This window comes from Monodelphis domestica, chromosome 2, assembly GCF_027887165.1.
Source record: "Monodelphis domestica isolate mMonDom1 chromosome 2, mMonDom1.pri, whole genome shotgun sequence".
In the NCBI taxonomy this organism is placed as follows: Eukaryota; Metazoa; Chordata; class Mammalia; order Didelphimorphia; family Didelphidae; genus Monodelphis; species Monodelphis domestica.
This window is the reverse complement of record NC_077228.1, coordinates 319,760,024-319,779,389: the sequence shown is the minus strand read 5'-3', so window position 1 is coordinate 319,779,389 and position 19,366 is coordinate 319,760,024. Positions and strand designations below refer to the sequence as shown.

Here is a 19,366-nt window from a genome sequence, read left to right as displayed (position 1 = left end):
TAAGCCTATAAAAACTGACTGTAACTTTGCCTCAGGACGGCTTTCACTAGGAAGGCTGCCCTGGCCAGTTAGGTGCGTATTATTAATCAATAGATTAATGAACAAATATTGGTTCCATTAATTGAACTTTGGGGTGTCTGGACTCACTTTATGAAGTGCACCACCTCACTTTCTATAGTGCTTCTCATCCTCTGAGACTGCTCCAGATAGGTTATAATGAAACTTTTCTATGTTTCTGTTTACCCTAAATAAAATTAATAATAAATTTGCCCAATTCTGTCTACTCACTCCTTGAGATAATTTTAGGTCATAATCCCTCTATTGTTTTGCTAAATCAGATGCATATTTACCTGGCTTGCCTTTCTAATAATTTAGTGATTCTGAGTTTTCAAGGTGGTTACCAAGCATTCATTAGGAACTACTTAAAGGTTTGTTCATGGATTGACTTCATATCAAAGACTTCAGGAAGAATTTTTTTCCTATAGAAATTCAAATTCAGCAGACATTTTTTGGAGTGTGTGTGTGTGGAAATATCACATGTACAACTAAATAAATCTAGAGCACATGCAGTTATTGATTTCTTTTTGAAAAAGAGAGCATTGATAAAGAGGGTATGTATGGAGCAAGAGGGTGATCAGGAAAGGCTTCCTGTAGGAAGTGGCACCTCAACTGTGATTTAAAGGGAGTTAGGAGCCTGAGTGCATAGAACACTGAGCTGAGTCAGGAAGACCTGAATTAGCATCTAGCCTCAGATACTTACTAGCTTTGTGAATGGGCAAGTCACTTAATCTCTGTCTACCTAAATCCACTAGAGAAGGAAATGGCAAACCACTCCAGTGTCTTTGTCATGAAAAACCCAAATGGGGTCATAAAGAGTCAGACATAACTGAAACAACTGAACAAAAACAACAAAGGAGTTAGAAGGTAGGGAATGCTGTGCTTTCTAGCCATGAGAAATAGACCATACAAACATATGGAGGCATGACATGAAACAATATGCTCAAAGAATAGTTTGCAGGCCAGATTAGTGTAAATAAAACATGAAAGTAAGTAATATCAAGTAAACTTGGAAAATTAGAGAGAGCCAGAGTATTTTGGGTTTAAATAACAGGCTAAGATTCCTGAAGGAAATAGGGAGCCATTGAAGATTTTTGAGAAGGGTTGAAACATGGTTAAGTTTGTGTTTTAGGACGATCACTTTGGGGGACACCTTGGTAGGTCAGTGGGTTGAGAGCCAGGCCTAGAGACAGGAGGTCCTCGGTTCAAATCTGTTCTCTGACACTTTCTAGCTATGGGACCCTGGGAAAGTCACTTAACCACCCTTGCCTAGTCTTTACCACTCTTCTGCCTTAGAACCCATACATAGTGTTGATTCTAAGGTGGAAGGTAAGGGTTTAAAAAAGAAAAAGAAATATTACTTTGGTAGACAGTTGGAAAAAGAGATATTAGGAAAATAAAGAAAGGCTATTAAAGGCTATTGAGGCTATTAAAATAATCCAGTTAGTGATGAGAGTTTGGAATAAGGTAAAGATTTGAGTGGAGAAAAAGGAATTAGATATGAGAGATGTTTTGAAGCTAAAATGGAGAAACCATAGCAATTTATAGGATATTGGCATTTAGGAGGTTCAGTAGATAGAATACTTGTTTGGTGTCAAGAAGACCTGAGTTCAAATCCAGCCTCAGATATTTATTGGGTGTGTGACCCTAGGCACTTCTGTCTGCCTCAGTTTCATCAATTATAAAATGGGAATAATAAGAACACCTACCTCTCAGGGTTTTTGTGAGGATCAAATGAGATAATACTTGTAAAGCACTTAGCACAATGCCTGCATATGGTAGGTGCTTAATAAACACTTATCTCCTTCCTTCGTTCTTTCCTTCCTTCCTTTCTTTCTTTCTTTCTTCCTTCCTTCCTTCCTTCCTTCCTTCCTTCCTTCCTTCCTTCCTTCCTTCCTTCCTTCCTTCTTTCCTTCCTTCCTTCCTTCCTTCCTTCCTTCTTTCCTTCCTTTATTCCTTCCTTTCTTCCTTCCTTCCTTCCTTCCTTCCTTCCTTCCTTCCTTCCTTCCTTCCTTCCTTCCTTCCTTCCTTCCTTCCTTCCTTCCTTCCTTCCTTCCTTCCTCCTTCCTTCCTTCCTTCCTTCCTTCCTTCCTTCCTTCCTTCCTTCCTTCCTTCCTTCCTTCCTTCCTTCCTTCCTTCCTTCCTTCCTTCCTTCCTTCCTTCCTTCCTTCCCAGCTTCCTTTGGAAAAGAGAAGAGTTGTGGATTACCCTAAGAGGTGAACATTGGACAACAGAAATAGAGAAGTTTCTAGGAGGGGAGGGGGTAAAGAGAAATATGAGTTTCATAATGGACATGTTATGTTAAAGGAGTTCAGCAAGCTACTAGAAAGAAAGGACTATAGTTCAGGAGAGAAATAAGTACTGGATTATATGATTTAAGATTTATCTGTATAGAGGTGATAATTGAACCTGTGGGAGCTGATGAGATTTCCAACAAAGAAAGTATGGGCAAAGAAGAGAAGAGAGCCCAAGGCAGAGCTTTGGGGAAACATCCAAATAAAGGATAATTCAGTGGTAAGAATCAGACAGGAGAAAAATTTAGAGATAATAATACCATAGAAGCCAGTAAAGAGTAACCAGGAAGAAAGAAATGATGATCAACAATGTCAAAAGCTGTAAAGGAGCTATGTAGAATAAGAATGTGAAAGGCTTAATATTAGTAAAGTTAATTATTATTTAGTAGTTAAGACATCATCAGTAACCTACCCAGTAATAGCAGTTTTAGTCAGAAGCCAGATTTCAAGATATGAGATGTGAGTGGGAGATGAGGAGGTTGAGTCAATAAATGTAAACAAGCCTTGCAATGTTTGAAATTATTGTGCAGGATAGAAAAACTATCTTTTTAACCTTCAAATATTATGCTTAGTTTAGCAGCAGAAGAAAATTCTAGGTTTTAGCTAGGATTTACAAAAAAGAAAAAAATGTACTTATAATCCACTTTTAATTTTAATTGGAATATATTAAAATTTTCTCCATCACTTTTTTCAGTCTAGACAATCAACAAAACAATAAATGATGCCCAGATTTGTAGCTTTTGTAGATTTCTCAAGTGAGAATGTTGACATTGAAATCAGCTTTCAAGAACTAATCTGATTCTAGGTGAAGTCCAATTTCCCTAGACTTTCTCCAAATTGAGGTTTTTTCTGTTTTCTTCTGATAAATGAATAATTCTCTATGACATGAATTGAGGTATTTTGATAAATGATTTTGTCTGTTTGATTTGAACTTGTATCTATCTTGGCAGTATCCAGTGAATATAGGGAAACAGTATAGTGAGTAGAAAGAGTCTTAGATTTAGTGTCAAAGTACCTTAGTTCAAATCTTAACACTGCTTCTTGCTATAGTTACGTGACCTTAGGAAAATCACCAAATGTGTCTGAGCCTCAGTTTTGTCCTCTGTAAAATGAATGGTTTGTTAGACTAACTGGTTTCTAAGATCCCTACCTGCTCTAAATTTATGATTCTGTGATCTTTCCACCTTTTTCTTTTTTATAATCTCATCAAATTTGCTTTTTCAAGCTTTTTCCCCAGTCAGGGAGCCTATTAATCATTTTGCTCTATTTTCTGCTGTTACAAAGAATTGGCCTTCAAGCTGAAAATTTTATTTTCCATTGATTCCATTTCTTTATCCAATTTTTCCATCACACTATTTATGTAGCAGAATTGCCTTCTTTTGTTTCATTTTTACTGATGATAGATTTTTTATTACATTTAACAGATCTTTGTTTTTTAGTTTATTTATCGTCCTTTAAATTTTTATTTTTGGTTATTCAATTTGATATATCTTGTGCAGGGTGGAGCTTAGCTTTTCTTGGGCTATTATTGAAGTTAATGTTATTTTTTAGCTCTAGTAATTTCTCATTGGAATATTTTATTCCATAATGTTTTCCTATCATGTTGAAGGATTTTTTTCTGTTGTTTGCTCATTTCTTTTTCTTTAAGAGAGGTAATGTATTTTGGTAGATGGAGGAGTGGCCTGAGAGTCTAAAGAATTTTCCTTCAGATTATATCTCTGATCCATAATGGCTGTGTGACCTTAGGTAGTCATTTAATCTATCAGTATCTTGGGCAACACTATAAATTGCAGAGTAAGTGTTAATCTGCTTTGGAAGAGGGAGTTTCCTTACTGGAATTTTTTTCAAAGAAATCTGAAAGATTATACATTTTGATTCTCCTTCTTTTCTTGTTTCCCCTTTTTATAGAATTTATTTGCTTATCCATTTATTAATTTATTTAGAGATATTTTAATGTATTTATGTAAGAAGAATGCGTTCATGCTCTCTCATTCTGACATCTTGTCATATTTCTGCCAACCCTCTCTTTTTTAGATAAGGAAACTAAAACCCAAAGAATGAATAAAAATGCATTTATTACAGCCTTGCTGTGATCCAAGCACTATGGGTAAAAGGAAAAAAATGATCTAGTCTTTCTCAAGGAGTTTACTTTACTTAATATATATTATACACACTTTTGCAACCATGGAGACATTACATAAAAGAAAAATTATTGTAGGTTAGAGGGGTTATCAAGGCCCAAAGATTCTTATGTTATATATAAGTAGTTATGGGGGCAGGAAGAAGAGGCAGAGTTTGGAAGATGAGCTGAGAGGCATAGAAATAGGACATATGGTAAGGTGTGGTTCTCTTATCTCATTAGAAGGAAACAAATCAGTGACTCTCATCTCCTTCAAGCCCTGTGAGCAAGAGATCCCATGGGTTAGAGGGTGACTGAGGGAAAGGTAGAGTTCAGTGTTCCAGTTGTTGGGATGGGTGATTAGGCTAGGGGAGGGAAGAAGCTAAATGATTTGCCTAAGAATATATTCCTATTATGATTAAAATTATCTCAAGAGACTGATTCCTAGCTAAGAATATAAGTTTATTTATTTTATCAAGTTTATTGGTTAGGCTGGCATCATAGCCAATAAAGTGAAACAGGGCTCCACAGTTGTCTCTCACAAACCAGGGACAACCTGAGCTGAGATAGATAGTCTATAAAATAGATTTTTTTTTTAGAAAGTCATTATTGAACCCCACCCTTGATCATCCCAGGACATCTTTAATTGGTGATAGCTATTTAAGAGGTAATCAACCTATCCACCCCTCTCCTTACCTACATCTTGGGAAACAGGTAGACAGAGGAAAAGAATATTTGTCCCCTTCAATTATTAAACAGATTCTGTTAAAAAGGAAAGCATTCCTTTGGATTTCCATGGACAAAGACAATGCAAAAAGTAGCAGACTAGATGGTATCTTTGATTCAGATCCCAGATAGTAAACAGTAAATCTCCCTAAAATATATGAATTTAATAGTCTATGAAGAATACATTTTCATATTTCATAGAATATTAAAAATGAAAATAAGTTGATATTTTCATGGTACTTGAAGATTTATGAAGTATTCTACTTTCATCTGAGCCTCCCAATAACCCTATGAGATTACTACTTAGACATTATATTATCATTTCTGTTTAACAGTTAAAGCAACTGAAACTCAGAGAGATTAAATGACTGATTCAAGGTTAAATAGTAAGTGTTGAAAGCAAACATTTGATTCTATTTCATTCTGAGTTTAGGCCCAGTGCCCTTTCCTCTATATCACATTGCCTCTCTTCTAACATGAAAAGAGAATTCAATAGGTTTTTATTATTTTTACTTTTGGTCCAGTTTATCTTTATGTTTATGATAGTAAATATAACAAGAAGACTCCATTTCAGTTGGGTGAAGTTCAAATTTTGTAAATTTTTGAAAACAAAGACATCTTGTATATAACAATAAGTGAAAGAAATAATTTTGAGGAAAAAAGTAGATATTTTAGTAGTCACCCAGTTCATTTTTGTGAAAATGATTGAAATTCTGAGTAGAGTGAAACACAGTAATTTTTTTTTTTGGTATTGTGATTTTATTCATGTAGGGAATTCTCAGTATGGAAACAATCTCCACCCATGTAGAGTGGCAGTTTGCCTACAATTTAACATTCCAAAAGAGGTCCTTTTTAAATACCAAAGCACTATAAATGCTAAATATTGCTAGAGAGTTACCTAGGGGTAAGGTTAAGTGACTTGACTATGGGCACACTGCTAATATAAATAAGAGGGTGAATTTTAAACCCAGGATTAATTGACTCCAAGTTTGGCCCTCTATTTACTATTTCATGAGACTTTTGCACAGTCATACTCCACTTAACAATGCCCTAAAAAAAATTGTTTTGTAATGTTATGAAATCATTAACATATTGATTTTAGAAGAAGAGAACCTGGGTTCAAATACTGCTTTCTGGTACTTGTTACCTGTGTGACTGGGAACAAGTCACTCTCCCCGGTTTCAGTTCCCTCATTTGTAAAAAACAAGGGGATGGACTAAATGGACTACTAAAGTCCTTTTCAACTTAACTTATTTTAAAGTAATGAGTTAAAGAAAGCAGTAAACGTTCATCGATGTTTCATAAATGCTGGAGAAGCAGACAAAAGCAAAATAGTTCTTGCCTTCGAGGAATTTACAATCTAGTGAGCAAAGCTATAACTAACATATAAAGAGATTCATGAAATAGATATGAGTTGCTTTTTCGGCTTGTAGTTACTGTCCAGATGTGGTGGTCACGTCTGTAGTTTTTGATTCTACAGAGACTGAGGCTTGTGCATCTCTTGAGGTTGGGAATTCAGAGCTAAAGTTGTCTGGGTGTCGCCATTAAATCTTACACCAATGTGGTAAGTAGGGTAGGAAAGAGCATTGAATTGCCTAAAGAGAGGCAACTAGCTGTTGGACAGAAACAGCTTCTGGGGGGTGGATTTATAGTGGTATGTGGCCATGAGGGGCTTCTGCACTTCTAGCCTGGGTCTGGTGGAGGTAAGGGAAATCCAGTATCAAAACAAAACCATCCTCTATGAATTTTTCTCTAGTGTAAGCAATATGTATCCTGTTTCATAACATGACAAACATGGAAATATATATTGTTATATGTCCAACCTATATCGAATTACATGCCTTCTTGAGGAGGCAAGAGGTTTGAGAGGGAGAAAACATGGCTTGTAAAATGTCAAAAAATTAATATTAAAAATCATATCAACATATGATTTGGAAAAAATTTAAAATAAAAAACCTCAAACAAACAAACAAAAAATAAGATAATAGATATAAAGTCATTATACTGTTTCTCTACTAGGGGCTCTTAATTTGGTGTATATATTTTAAAAATAATTTTGTCAATGATTTCAGTTGTTTGTTTCCTTAACAATCCTATGTATTTTATTTTATACATCTAAAAACATTATCCTGAGAAGAGGTCTATAGATTCCCCCAGAGTCAAGAATCCATGACACAATAATGAATGGAGGGAAAAGGAAGAAGTGGTGTTTGGGATCAGATGTGTTAGGGCAATACTAGTATCAGCAGAATTCAAGGATAAGTAACAGTTTGGGGAATTGGTGAAAGTAACAGTTATGTGGAAGACCATAATTCTAGTACAGAAAGAGGCTTTATTATATATGGAGTTTAATAGTATATATTGTGTTCAGTCTCTTGCAGATATATGTGTGTTTTCTTGTTGATGAATGTTAGGCCTTCCAAATTCTCCTAAATTCACTGTAAATAGACAACATTCATCACTATTCCTGGTTTAATCAAACTTTGTTGCTCCAAACACTATTTCTTCTCTGTTTCCTGTTCTTGTGTTCTGATTTTAAACTTTATACTTCAGAGGAGATCCTGCCCCATCATAGGTAAAATCAACATATACTAGGAGTTGACAAAAACCTTCCCCTGTCATAGGAAAGATAATCCTTAACTGGGGAAGAGGAGGGAATTGTAAAGAGAACAAAGATGACTGAAAAGCTAGAATGGGTTGCTATTAGGGTGTCAATGGAAAACTGAACTCCAAGAGGGATAAGACAAAGAGGAAGAGACTGATAGAACAAAGAATTGGGGGCTTGGAAATATGTTCTTTATATCAAGAACTGAAAATGTAGGGCATACCAGGGAATTGATTTACTGATTTATCAATATTTTGGTCCTTTTTTGAGCCTGCTTGTGCTGGCATCTTTTATAGACCCTCATGGCATAGTAGATAGAATACTGAATGGACCTGGAGTCAGGAAGAGCTGAGTTAGAATTCTACCTCATATAATTACTAGCTGTGTGTGAGTCACTGAACCTCCTGATGCCCTAATTTTCTCATCTGTAAAATGAGGATAATAGCACCTACCTCATAAGGTAATTGTGAGGACAAAATGAGACAATATGTGTAATGTCCCTTACAAATCTTAAAGCATTGTGTAAGTTGGGTATTATTGTCATTCCAATGAGAGAGATGTAACTCCTTTTGACTCATCCATCCCCATTTGTTGATAAGCTACTACACTCAGAATATGGAAGCATCTTTTTCTCCTCTCAGTTGTACAACGTGACAGTATAGAAAGAATGCCAGACATTTTTACTCAAGTGGATAGGCAGAGACAGTAAAGAGATAGCCTCTGAGTGCCCAGAAAGTGACAAGTGGTCATATAAAGGACTGCTATGGACAGAAGGCTAGAGAGCAGACAGAAGGATAGGGATCTGTCTCTAAGAAACAGAAGACCAGAGAGATCAAGAGAGCTGATAAACAGAAAGGAACAATGTATCCCCATCAAAGGTTTCAAAGCAAGAATACAGTGATCACTCAGACCAATGTTTGTTATATTTGCACATATTTAATGGTTGGACAGAAGCCAATTGGGAGAAATGCAAGATCATAAACATAGGCTATCAGAACAAAAAGGAGGATGCTATTGGTGGTTATGCAGAACTTTTTGTGTGTGTCTGCTCCTCAGGGCATGTTGGTAAGTATAATTTACTTGCTCTTCTTTTCTCCAAAAGAAATTGGGTTTGGGATCCGGAGTGGAATTGCTTTTCTTTCAAGAAGTCTGATTCCAGGAACTGTTTATCCTGTATGCTGCCTTCAGTTGCTGCCATCTCTGGTACAGAATAGTTTTCTAGGGTAAATGTTTGGATAAGCAGGTTTTTCCTCCCTCAGGAACTTAAGTTTGATCTCTCTTCTGTCCATATTTGACTCTCGCATCTTTTGAAGATTAGTCTGTTCTTTTTTGTTGGGCTGAGACTCTGAAGATGTCACTCAATTATTTTGTTTAAAATAATAATTTAGAATCTTGTGATTCAATAATTCATCCTCGTGGAGGTGCCAGTGGGCAAACAAGTATAACTAGTCCAAGGATGCAGCCTGTACACATAAAGGATAATGCAAACCCCTTCCCCCCATTTTTTGTCCTTTTATACCCTTAACAATCTAGCTTCAGACTACTTTCCCAAATTACTCTTCATACAGTCTACCTTCTACCAAACTGACCTACTCACTGAATTCCAATTATTCCATTTCCTACTTGGGTGCCTTTACTCAACCTTGAAATACACTCCCTGTACCTCTAATTCCTCATAAAATTCCTATTCAAAGCTAAATTCAAGTCCGACTTACTACCAGAAGCTTTTGTTGACCTTCCCAGTTGCTAGTACCTCCTCCCAGAGAAATTACTTTCTGTTTACTTTGTACATATTTTATATTTATGAAGTTAATTGTTCTTAACTGTTTCTTTTTTGTTTCTCTATCTCTCCCTCTGTGTTTAGCACAGGTCCTGGCACAGAGTAGAGGCATACATACTTACTGAATGTTTAATGAGATGTAATCAATTTTCTAAATGTAATGTTTTAATGAGAATGTCTATCTCAAAGGTTGAACAAAGGCCTCCATTAATACAGAAGAGTACCCTCTCTATATAAAGCATATAGAAATTTTTAAACAATGTTAGGACAATAATATACCTCAATATCTATCTCTTCTAAGAAGTTTTCCCTCATTAATTTTCACTGTAATCATTTTGCTAATGTTTATGCACAATATTTTTGCCTCTAGAATATTTTGTTAATTTGAATTCATTTATAATTTACATTATTTCCCCATGGGTGCAGGTTGTCAACCTAGATTTATAGAATTTTAAAGCAAGAAGAGAACTTTGAAATTAATTAAACCAATTCCCTCACTTTGCAGATGAAGAAACTGTGGCCCAGCATAGCTAAGTGACTTGCCTAAGGTGATGCAGCTAAGATCAGAACTTAGTCCCATTATGCCATGATGAGTAATCATCTTCTCCTTTACTTACTTCCTCTTGGATTGAAACTAGACTTTCCAGAAAGTTACCCAATATAATAAATAATTTTTAAGAAAGAAAAGGATAAAATGGAAAAAAAATCAGCAAAACCTATAAATATATTGATAAAGAGTAAATATATATGCGTTGTACCTACTGGTATACCAATCCCCTCTGTAAAGGAATGCGGTGGCAGTGTCTTCTATTTTTTCTTTGGATGCTTGTTCTTTGTAAATTCATAGCATTGACTTTTGATTGTTTTCTGGTGGTTTTTATTTCTCTTTACATTGTTGTATTCATTTTGCATATTGTTTTCTTTGTTTTGATTTGTTTACTTGGCATCATTTCATCTAAGTTAGTCTATGTTTCTCTATTTATATATGTCAATTCTTATAAAACACATTACAGAGCAATTTTTACAGAATACATGACATTCATGTAATATATTTTATTTATTTATTCCCCAATTGATAAGTATTGATGGATTTTCATTGCTTTGCAAATACAAAAAGTGCTGCCATAAATATTTTGGTGGATACAGGGGTTTTCTTTTTTAACAATCGGATTATATAAGTGAAATTTCTGGGTCAAAGGGTATAAACATTTTTGTCATTTTATTTGCGTAATTCCAAATTGCATTCTAGAATGTCTTTATTGATTCATAGCTTCACCAAGAATATACTAGTGCCTGTTTTCCCTTAATCCCTCCAATATTGACTATTCTCCTCATATTTGCCAATTTCCTGGGTGTGATATGAAAGCTTAGGGTTGCATTAATGTGCATTCCTCTAATTACTAGTGATTTGAAGCATTCTTTGATAACAAATATTAAGGATTTAAATTCTTTTTAGAATTTTTCCTTTATATACTTTGACCATTTATCTATTGGATAATAGCTTTTAGTCATATATATAGCTTTTAGATGCCTATATATTTTGAATACCAAATCCTTATCTGAGAATTTTGATTAAATTTTTTCCCATTCAAATGCTTCCCTTCTTAACCTAGATACATTTTGTTTATTAAAAAAATCTTTTCTTTTTCATGTAATCAAAATTATTTTATTTTTTGCTTCTTTATCTCTTGTTTGGTTAAGAATGCAACCTCTTAGCTGTACCACAGACTATTAAGTTGTAATCATCAAACAATCTTATACTAAGAAATAGAGTAAGGGACCAATGAAATAGATTAGGTAATCAGCACACAGTAGTTAAGGATCATAGTAACCTAGTGTCCAATTAACTCAAAGATCCAAGCTTTTGGAGCAAGAACTTATTACCTGACAAGAACTGTGGGAAAACTGGAAAATAGTGTGGCAGAAACTAGGCATAGATCAACACATACCATAAACCAAATTAAAGTCAAAATGGATTAATCTAGAAATAGATTATTATCTATTTTATTAACTATTATATTACATGTATATAGAATTATTTATAGAGAATCTGTATATGATATAGAACTATATCTAAATAAAAAATTAGGGGAAAATGGAAAACTATCAGACCTTTTAGATAAGGGAAGAATTTATGACCACAAGACATAAAGAACAATGAGAAAATGGAATTGACAATTTTATTACATTAAATTATAAAGTTTCTGTATAAACAAAACGAATGCAGCCAAGATTAGAAGGTAAACAACAAATTGGGGAAAAAAATTATATGACAGTTGTCTCTGACAAAGCCCTAATCTCTTAAATATCTAGAGAACTGACCCAAATTTATAAGAATACAAAGCATTCTCCAATTGATATATGAACAGGCAATTCTCAGAAGAAATTAAAACTATAGTCACATGAAAAAATACTTCAAATCACTATTGATTAGAGAAATGCAAACTAAAACAACTCTGAGATAGCACTTCATAACATTAAGAATGGCCACATGACCAAAAAGGAAAATGATAAATGTTGGAGGAAATGTAGGGAAATTGGGATACTAATACACTTTTGGTGGAACTGTAAACTGATATATCCATTCTGGAAAGCAATATAGAACTACACTCACAGGGCCATAAAACTATGTACCACTACTGGGTCTATACTGTAAACCTCAAATTTCCTTAGACTTATAAATGTTGGAAATTTCACCATTGGGAAATTTTCCAGGTTTACAATACTCCAAAGAGACAGAAATAAGGGGAAAAGACCTATCTGTACCAAGTATTTTTTAGCAGCTCTTTTTGTAGTGGTAAAGAATTGGAAATTGAAGGGATGTCCATCAATTGGGAAATGGCTGAACAAGTTGTGCCATATGGTTGTAATGAAATACTAATGTGCCATAAGAAATGATGACTAGGATGAGTTTGGAAAAACCTGGAAAGATTTGTGTGAATTGATGCAAAGTGAAGTGAGCAGAATTAGGAGAAAACTGTATACAGTAACACCAGTATTATATTATATATTATATTGTATTGTATCAACTTTGAGGGACTAAATATTATCAGCAAAGTAAGTTTCCAAGATATTCACAAGGGTCTCCTGGTGAACAATGCTGCCTACAATCAAAGAAGGAAATGTTGGAGTCCAATTGTAGATCAAAGTATGCCCTTCTTCATTTCTTTTCTTTTCTGAGATTTTTATTGCATGTGTGATGTGTCCTCTGCAATATGGCCAAATATATATTGCATGAAAGCACTTTATTTGACTATTTCTCACCTAGGGTATGGGAGAGGGAGGATGGAATGGCATCTGAATTGTAAAATGTCAGAAAACAACTGTCAAAAATTGTAATAGAAAACAAAAAGAATAAAAAAAAGAATACACTCCTCCCAACTTGATTTTTAAAACTGACCTTTTATCTTATGATCAATTCTGTGTATTGATTCCAAGGCAGAATAGTTAGGGCTAGGCAATGCAGATTAAGTAACTTGCCTGGGGTTCCATGACTAGGAAATATGAGGTCATATTTGAATCTAGGATCTCCTACCTAAACCTGGCTATTAATCCACCAAGTCACCTAGCTGCTCCCCTATATCTCCTTCTCATAATTATGAAAACTATATCCATTTTGAATTTGATATGACAATACATTAGCATAAAACTATAACAAATATTAATGGTGCCAGACTGATTTTCAGTTTCTTCAGCAGTTTTTATCAAAGGTAGAACCATTTCCAAAGTAATTTATATTTAGGGATATGTTGAACAGTAAATTCTTGAGTTCCAGTGTTTCTGATTCTCTTTTGTAAAATATGTTCCACTGATCTACTCCTTTTTTAACCATTAGCAGATGGTTTTGATGGTTGCTGCTTTATAAACCAATTTGAGAACTGAAAAGTGTTAATCTCCTCTTAATACCTACCTTTTTCAGTAATTTCCCTTGGTAATATAGATCTTTTGTTTCTTCAAATGAATTTTATTATTTTACCATATTCTTTAAGTAACCCTTTGGCAGTTTGATTGGCATATCATTAAAATTATAAATTAAATTTGATTATATTCATGTACCACAATTTGTTTATCCATTCCCCAGTGGATGGACAACTACTTTATTTCTAAGTCATTGAAATTGGAATGTGCTTCCAAAATGTGCTGCTTTATTTTGGTATATAGTAGGATTTTCTTCTTCTTAATGATCTCTTTGGGGAATATTTAGTAATAGAAAGTATTCATTTTCAACGTGAATGTCTTCCTACAAGATAAAGGAGTATGAGCACAAACTAGGTAATTCTTTAGGTCATGTGTTCAGAACCTCTGTCCTAACTGAAAAGCTATGTAGTTATCTAAGTCACTTAACCTCTTGGACTCTAGTTTTCTTATCTGTAAAATGAGATTGTACCAGACATCTCTAAGGCCACTTCCTGTTCTCACATTGTCATTCTAAATTCTACTATTCATATCACCATTACTTAAAAGTATTTAATCTCTCCAGACTTCAATTTTCTCACTTGTAAAATGGATAGGATAATATTTTCATTAACTATATTACAGGGCAGCTGTAAGAAAAACATTTTGTAAATTGTAAAATGATGGGTATAATTGGACACCGGAGACATACACTTTCTTCATTCCTGGAGTGACTGAGGTTTCATAATAAAAATTCCCTGAGAATTCCAGTACTCGTCTTGTCCAGTTCCTGGGGCATTACTGTCTTGGAATCCCTAGTCCATTAGTCTCAGTTGGTTAGCGGTAATAGTCTCATGCGCGCTAAAGTTCTTGCTACTAAAAAAAGTCAGTTGTGGCGGCCCTTCTCTCAGCAACGGAAAAGACCAGGAAAAAACCAGCTCCGAGCTGGCGAATGCAAAGCGAGCAAGAAGGAGGCGGGGTTATGACGTCAATCGCGTCAGGAGCCACAGAATCCTACCTCCTTCTCTCCCGACCCTCACCTTATTCCACGAGCCTTACCCGACTCGGACGCTAGGGGATGCTAGTGGACTCTCCTCCTTGGCAACCACTGGCCCCGCCCCTTTTGCTCCTTTAACCTTTGGGCAGCGCGAGCGGCGAGTCCCAGGCCCCTAGCTAGTTCCCTGGTGGGGTGCCGTCACCCTCCCCGTAATTCCTGGCCGGAAGTGAAGATGGCGGCGGCGGGGAACGGGTCCGCCTCTGCGGAGCTAGTGATCGGCTGGTGGATCTTCGGGCTGCTCTTACTGGTAGGGGGAGGAGGAGGAGGCGCCGCCCGTCATCGTCGTTGCTGTTGTGGCTGTGGGGAGGAGGAGGAGCTGGCCCCAGAGCCGGCCCCTCTTGGAGGAAAATAAAGGCACCCCTGGCCCGGCTGGCGTGGGGTTGGGAGGATGGGACCAGACCAGACCAGTGGGCAGAAGAGTCTAAACGCCCGGGACTTAAGCCCAGCTTTGCCTTTTCTCTTCCTGTGGGGGCGTGGGAGTGGGAGAACTGTGGGTGTTTTTGCTGACTCCTTGACTGCCCCTCCCTCTTCACCTCCTGGTCGGGGGGCCTGGGAGGAGCCTAGGGCGGGAGGGGGAGCAAAAACTCACGCTGTCGCGGGGTGGGGTAGGCCGGAGACGGTGGTGGGTGTCGATCTTTCTTATATGTAGAAAACCACTCGCGGTATGAAGGGTGGCAACCCGGGCAGGCGGTGGGAGGGTGTACTTGTTCTTGGACTCCGGAGGCTGTAAACCTCTAGAGGGCAATTTTAGAAAAGACGTGGTAAGGAGGGTCTTAATGCCCCCTCCTCTTCCCCTTACCCATTACCACGCCATGCTCCCTCTCACTGTCCATGTCTACAGTTCTAGAAGGCCTCTTCCCATTGTACATTTCTTGTCCTTGTGTCATGGGGTGTTAGTTTCAATTTCCTGTGTCAGGCACCCACTCTCCCACTTTGTCCCACAGGTTAGTCTAGTGAAGCCTGTGACCCCTCTTTTCAAAATAATGTTTTTAAATGCATAAAATACACAGGAATATAGTGGTAACCAATTGAAGTACAGCTGTCAAGATTTTTTTTTTTTAAATCACAGACTCCAAGTTAACTTTTCATATAAGACAGCTCTGGAAAAGACCTTAGGAGACCACCTAGTCCCATGATGTCAAACTTTACTAGTAGAGATAGATCCCTTGGGCTGCATATTTACTTAGAAAACCACAGATACAGTCCCATTGAGTAATGTTTCAGGAGGTTATGTGCCTAGAGCATCAATAAGTGCTTAATAAGTTGATTAATTTCTCTTTTGGCTTGTGTTTGCACATGTAAAATAAAACATGTTAGGTATACTTGGCTCTGATATTTTTGTACAACTTTATGGCATGCACTTAACTCAATTTGACTCAGGTTATCAGTCTGTAGAATGAGTGTTAGACTAGTTGCTTCATGTAGCTCTATCAACCTTCAATTTAAATGCTTTCTATATACCTGGCTATGTGGTTGATACTGAGGATAGATAGAAACAATAAAAAGGAAACATGCCTTGCTTCCAAGGAATATAATTTTCATTGTATTATTTTATTTTTATTTTTTATTTGGTCAATTTCAAACAGTATTCCTTTATATAAAGCCTAATAAATCTGGCCCTCTGTAGTTTTTATAACTATTGTTTTTACTTCTGTCTTTTGGGGCAAAGCAAAACAAAACTAATCCCTTTTGGGCTATTTGGTAACTCAGGGGATAAAGTATTGGTCTGAAGTTAGTAATACCAAAGTTCAGCCTCATAGTCTTCCTAGCTGGATGACCTTGGACAAGTCACTTACTCTCTGTTTGCCTCAGGTTCCTCATCTGTAAAATGGAAATAATAAAAATAAAACTACCTACTTCACAGAGTTGTTGTGAGGATCAAATGAGTTAATTATAAATAAGTTCTATATAAATGTTAGCCATATCTGAAAATGTTTGTCTGTTTTTGCTTTTAAAATTTGTTACTTCTCGGGAGTGATTTTTTTTTGTTTTTTTTTCTCCTACCACTAAATGGAGATTTTCCTCTTTCTTCTAGCCTTTTTTCAATTCCTCCCTTTGGTGTTTTATGTATTTTTCTGCAGACCTTCTCTTCCAGAGAGACAATCATAGTTCTTTTCTGTTCATTGTTACCATTGATTTAATTAAGGTGCATTAAATTTATCACTTTTCCTCTTCATTCTGTTGGACTTCTTTTTAAAAAATCCTTTTGTTTCATTTCATTTAATCCTATATCCTTCATTTGTTGCAGGATTTATTTTATACTTCTTTTATACAGCTTGACTTTACAAGATTTTACATCTTTTTTTGTTCATCGTGAAACCACATTTTTATCACATTGGTGTACCTTTTATCACAAAATATACCTTGACAGTCCATTTTTACAAAATCTAGCCTTGATTATATATAGCCCAGAAGTTTTCAGTGGGGCTTAAATTACTTGAGTTCCCAGGCTACTGAATTATATTTATCTCCATTTCTTTGATAAATTTCTTAACATTTTGTAACACATCAAGGGCATAGTTGAAGATTGTATGATAGGAGTATATCTCCATTTGGGAAGTTTTGTAATCCTATGAGTCTCATTAGTAGAATTACCTTTTCCCAATTTTCAGTGCTCTACTTTGTATTTTTTTAACCATGAAAAATATTTTTTGGTCTTCTCACTGTTTTTCTAACTTCAAGATACTTATGATGCACTGTAGAGGAATCAAGTAACAGCCCCTCCAGATACACATTCTACTGAAAGTCTGTTTTCTGCAACTAAATTTAGCTGTTTTGAAGCAATATTTTCCTAATTCTTTTTTAAAATGTTTTTGACCCTACTTTGTGTTTTAGTATGGTTGATCCCATTTGATTTTTTTCCTATGTCTTTTTTCAAAATATTTATTTTTTAATATTTTCCATGGTTACATAATTCATGTTCTCTCCTTCCTCTCTTCCCTCCCCCACTCCCAGAGTTGACAAGCATTTCTATTGGATCATACATGTATTATCACTTTATAACTATTTCCATGTTATTCATTTTTGTAATAGTTATCTTTTAAGACCAAAACCCCAAATCTTATACTCATATAAACAAATGATAATTCATATGTTTGTCTTCTGCATTTCTACACCCACAGTTCTTTCTCTCAATGTGGATAGCATCCTTTCTCATAAGTCCCTTGGGATTGTCCTGTATCATTTCATTGCTATTAGTAGCAAGGTCTATTACATTTGAACATCCTACAGTGTTTCAGTTATTGCATATAATGTTCTCCTGGTTCTGCTTGTTTCACTTTATATCAGTTTGTTGAGGTCTTTAGAATTCATATAGAAAGCAAGCAGTTCATCATCCTTATAGCACAATAGTATTCCATCACTATTATATACCACAACTTGTTCAGCCATTCCCCGATCTAGGGACACCCCCTCATTTTCCAATTTTTTGTCACCACAGAGAGCGTGGCTATGAATATTTTTGTACTACCATTTTAAAAATTATCTCTTTGGGGTACAAACCTAGTAGTGGTATTGTTGGATCAAAGGGCATGCATTCTTTTAACGCCCTTTGGACATAATTCCAAATTGCCTTCCAAAATGTTTGGATCAATTCACAACTCCACCAACAATGCTTTAGTGTCCCAATTTTGCCACATCCCCTCCCAACATTTATTAGTTTCCTTTACTGTCATATTGACTGATCCACTAGAAGTAGTGCCTGAGAGTTGTTTTGATTTTCATTTCTCTAATCAGGAGAGAGTTAAAACACTTTTCCCGTGATTATTGATAATTTTGATTTCTTCATCTGAAAATTGCCTATTTATATCCCTTTACCATTTGTCAATTGGGGAATGGCTTGATTTCTCGTAAATTTGACTTAGATCCTTACATATTTGGGAAAGTAAACCTTTGTCAGAGAATTTTGTTATAAAAATTTTCCCCGGTTTGTTGCTTCCCTTCTAATTTTGGTTGCATTGGTTTTATTTGTACAAAGACATTTAAATTTAATGTAATCAAAATTATTGATTTTATATCTTGTTCTTTATCTCTTGCTTGGTTTCAAATTCCTTCCTTTCCCATAGATATATTCTATGTTAACCTAATTTATTTATGATTTCACTATATTTAAGTCATTTACGTATTTTAAATTTATCTTGGTATAGGGTGTGAGATGTTGATGAAAACCTAATTTTTCCCTTACTTTTTTCCAATTTTCCCAGCAGTTTTTGTCCCCAAAGCTGAGATCTTTGGGTTTAGCAAACACCAAATTGCTGAGGTCATTTACCCTTAGTCTGTTACTTTGATCCACCCTTTTATTTCTTATCCAGTACCATATTGTTTTGTTGATCACTGCTTTATAGTACAGTTTAAGATCTGGTAGTACTAGGCCGCCATCCTTCCCTTTTTTTCATTAGTTCCCTTCATATTCTTGATCTTTTGTTTTTCTAGATGAACTTTGTTATCATTTTTTCTAATTCTATGAAAAAAATTTTTTGGTAGTTTGATAGGTATGGCACTAAATAAGTAAATTAGTTTAGGGTAGGATTGTCATTTTTATTATATTAGCTCATCCTACCCGTAAGAAATTAGTGTTTTTCCACTTGTTTAGATCTAGTTTTTATTTGTGTGAAAAGTGTTTTGTAGTTGTGTTCATGATTCCATTTCATTTTCTCTCCAAGTTTTATTAAGCATCTATAAAGTGCCATAAGTGATTAAGAGAGTCATATGCTGGGGAGTGGTAGAAAAGAATTAAGACCAAGAAAATGCCATTGAATTAGACAATTAAAAGATCATTGATATCTTTGGAGAGATCAGTTTTGGTAGAATGATGAGGTCAGAAACTGGATTGTAA

The 19,366-nt window shown here is 35.5% G+C and overlaps 1 protein-coding gene across 2 annotated transcripts in view; it reads left to right on the top strand.

Moving 5' to 3' along the window:
• LMBRD1 (LMBR1 domain containing 1) overlaps window positions 1–19,366 on the top strand; it is a 291,538-nt gene that overhangs the window by 72,858 nt on the left and 199,314 nt on the right. Inside the window, exon 1 of one of the 2 annotated variants that reach the window (XM_001372997.4) lies at window positions 14,457–14,779. The exons of the other annotated variant lie outside the window; for it this stretch is intronic. Coding sequence (XP_001373034.2) covers window positions 14,705–14,779 — 75 coding nt within the window. The 5' untranslated portion in view covers window positions 14,457–14,704. Of the gene's footprint in view, window positions 1–14,456; window positions 14,780–19,366 lie in introns of those variants that run through there. 2 annotated transcript variants of the gene reach the window in all.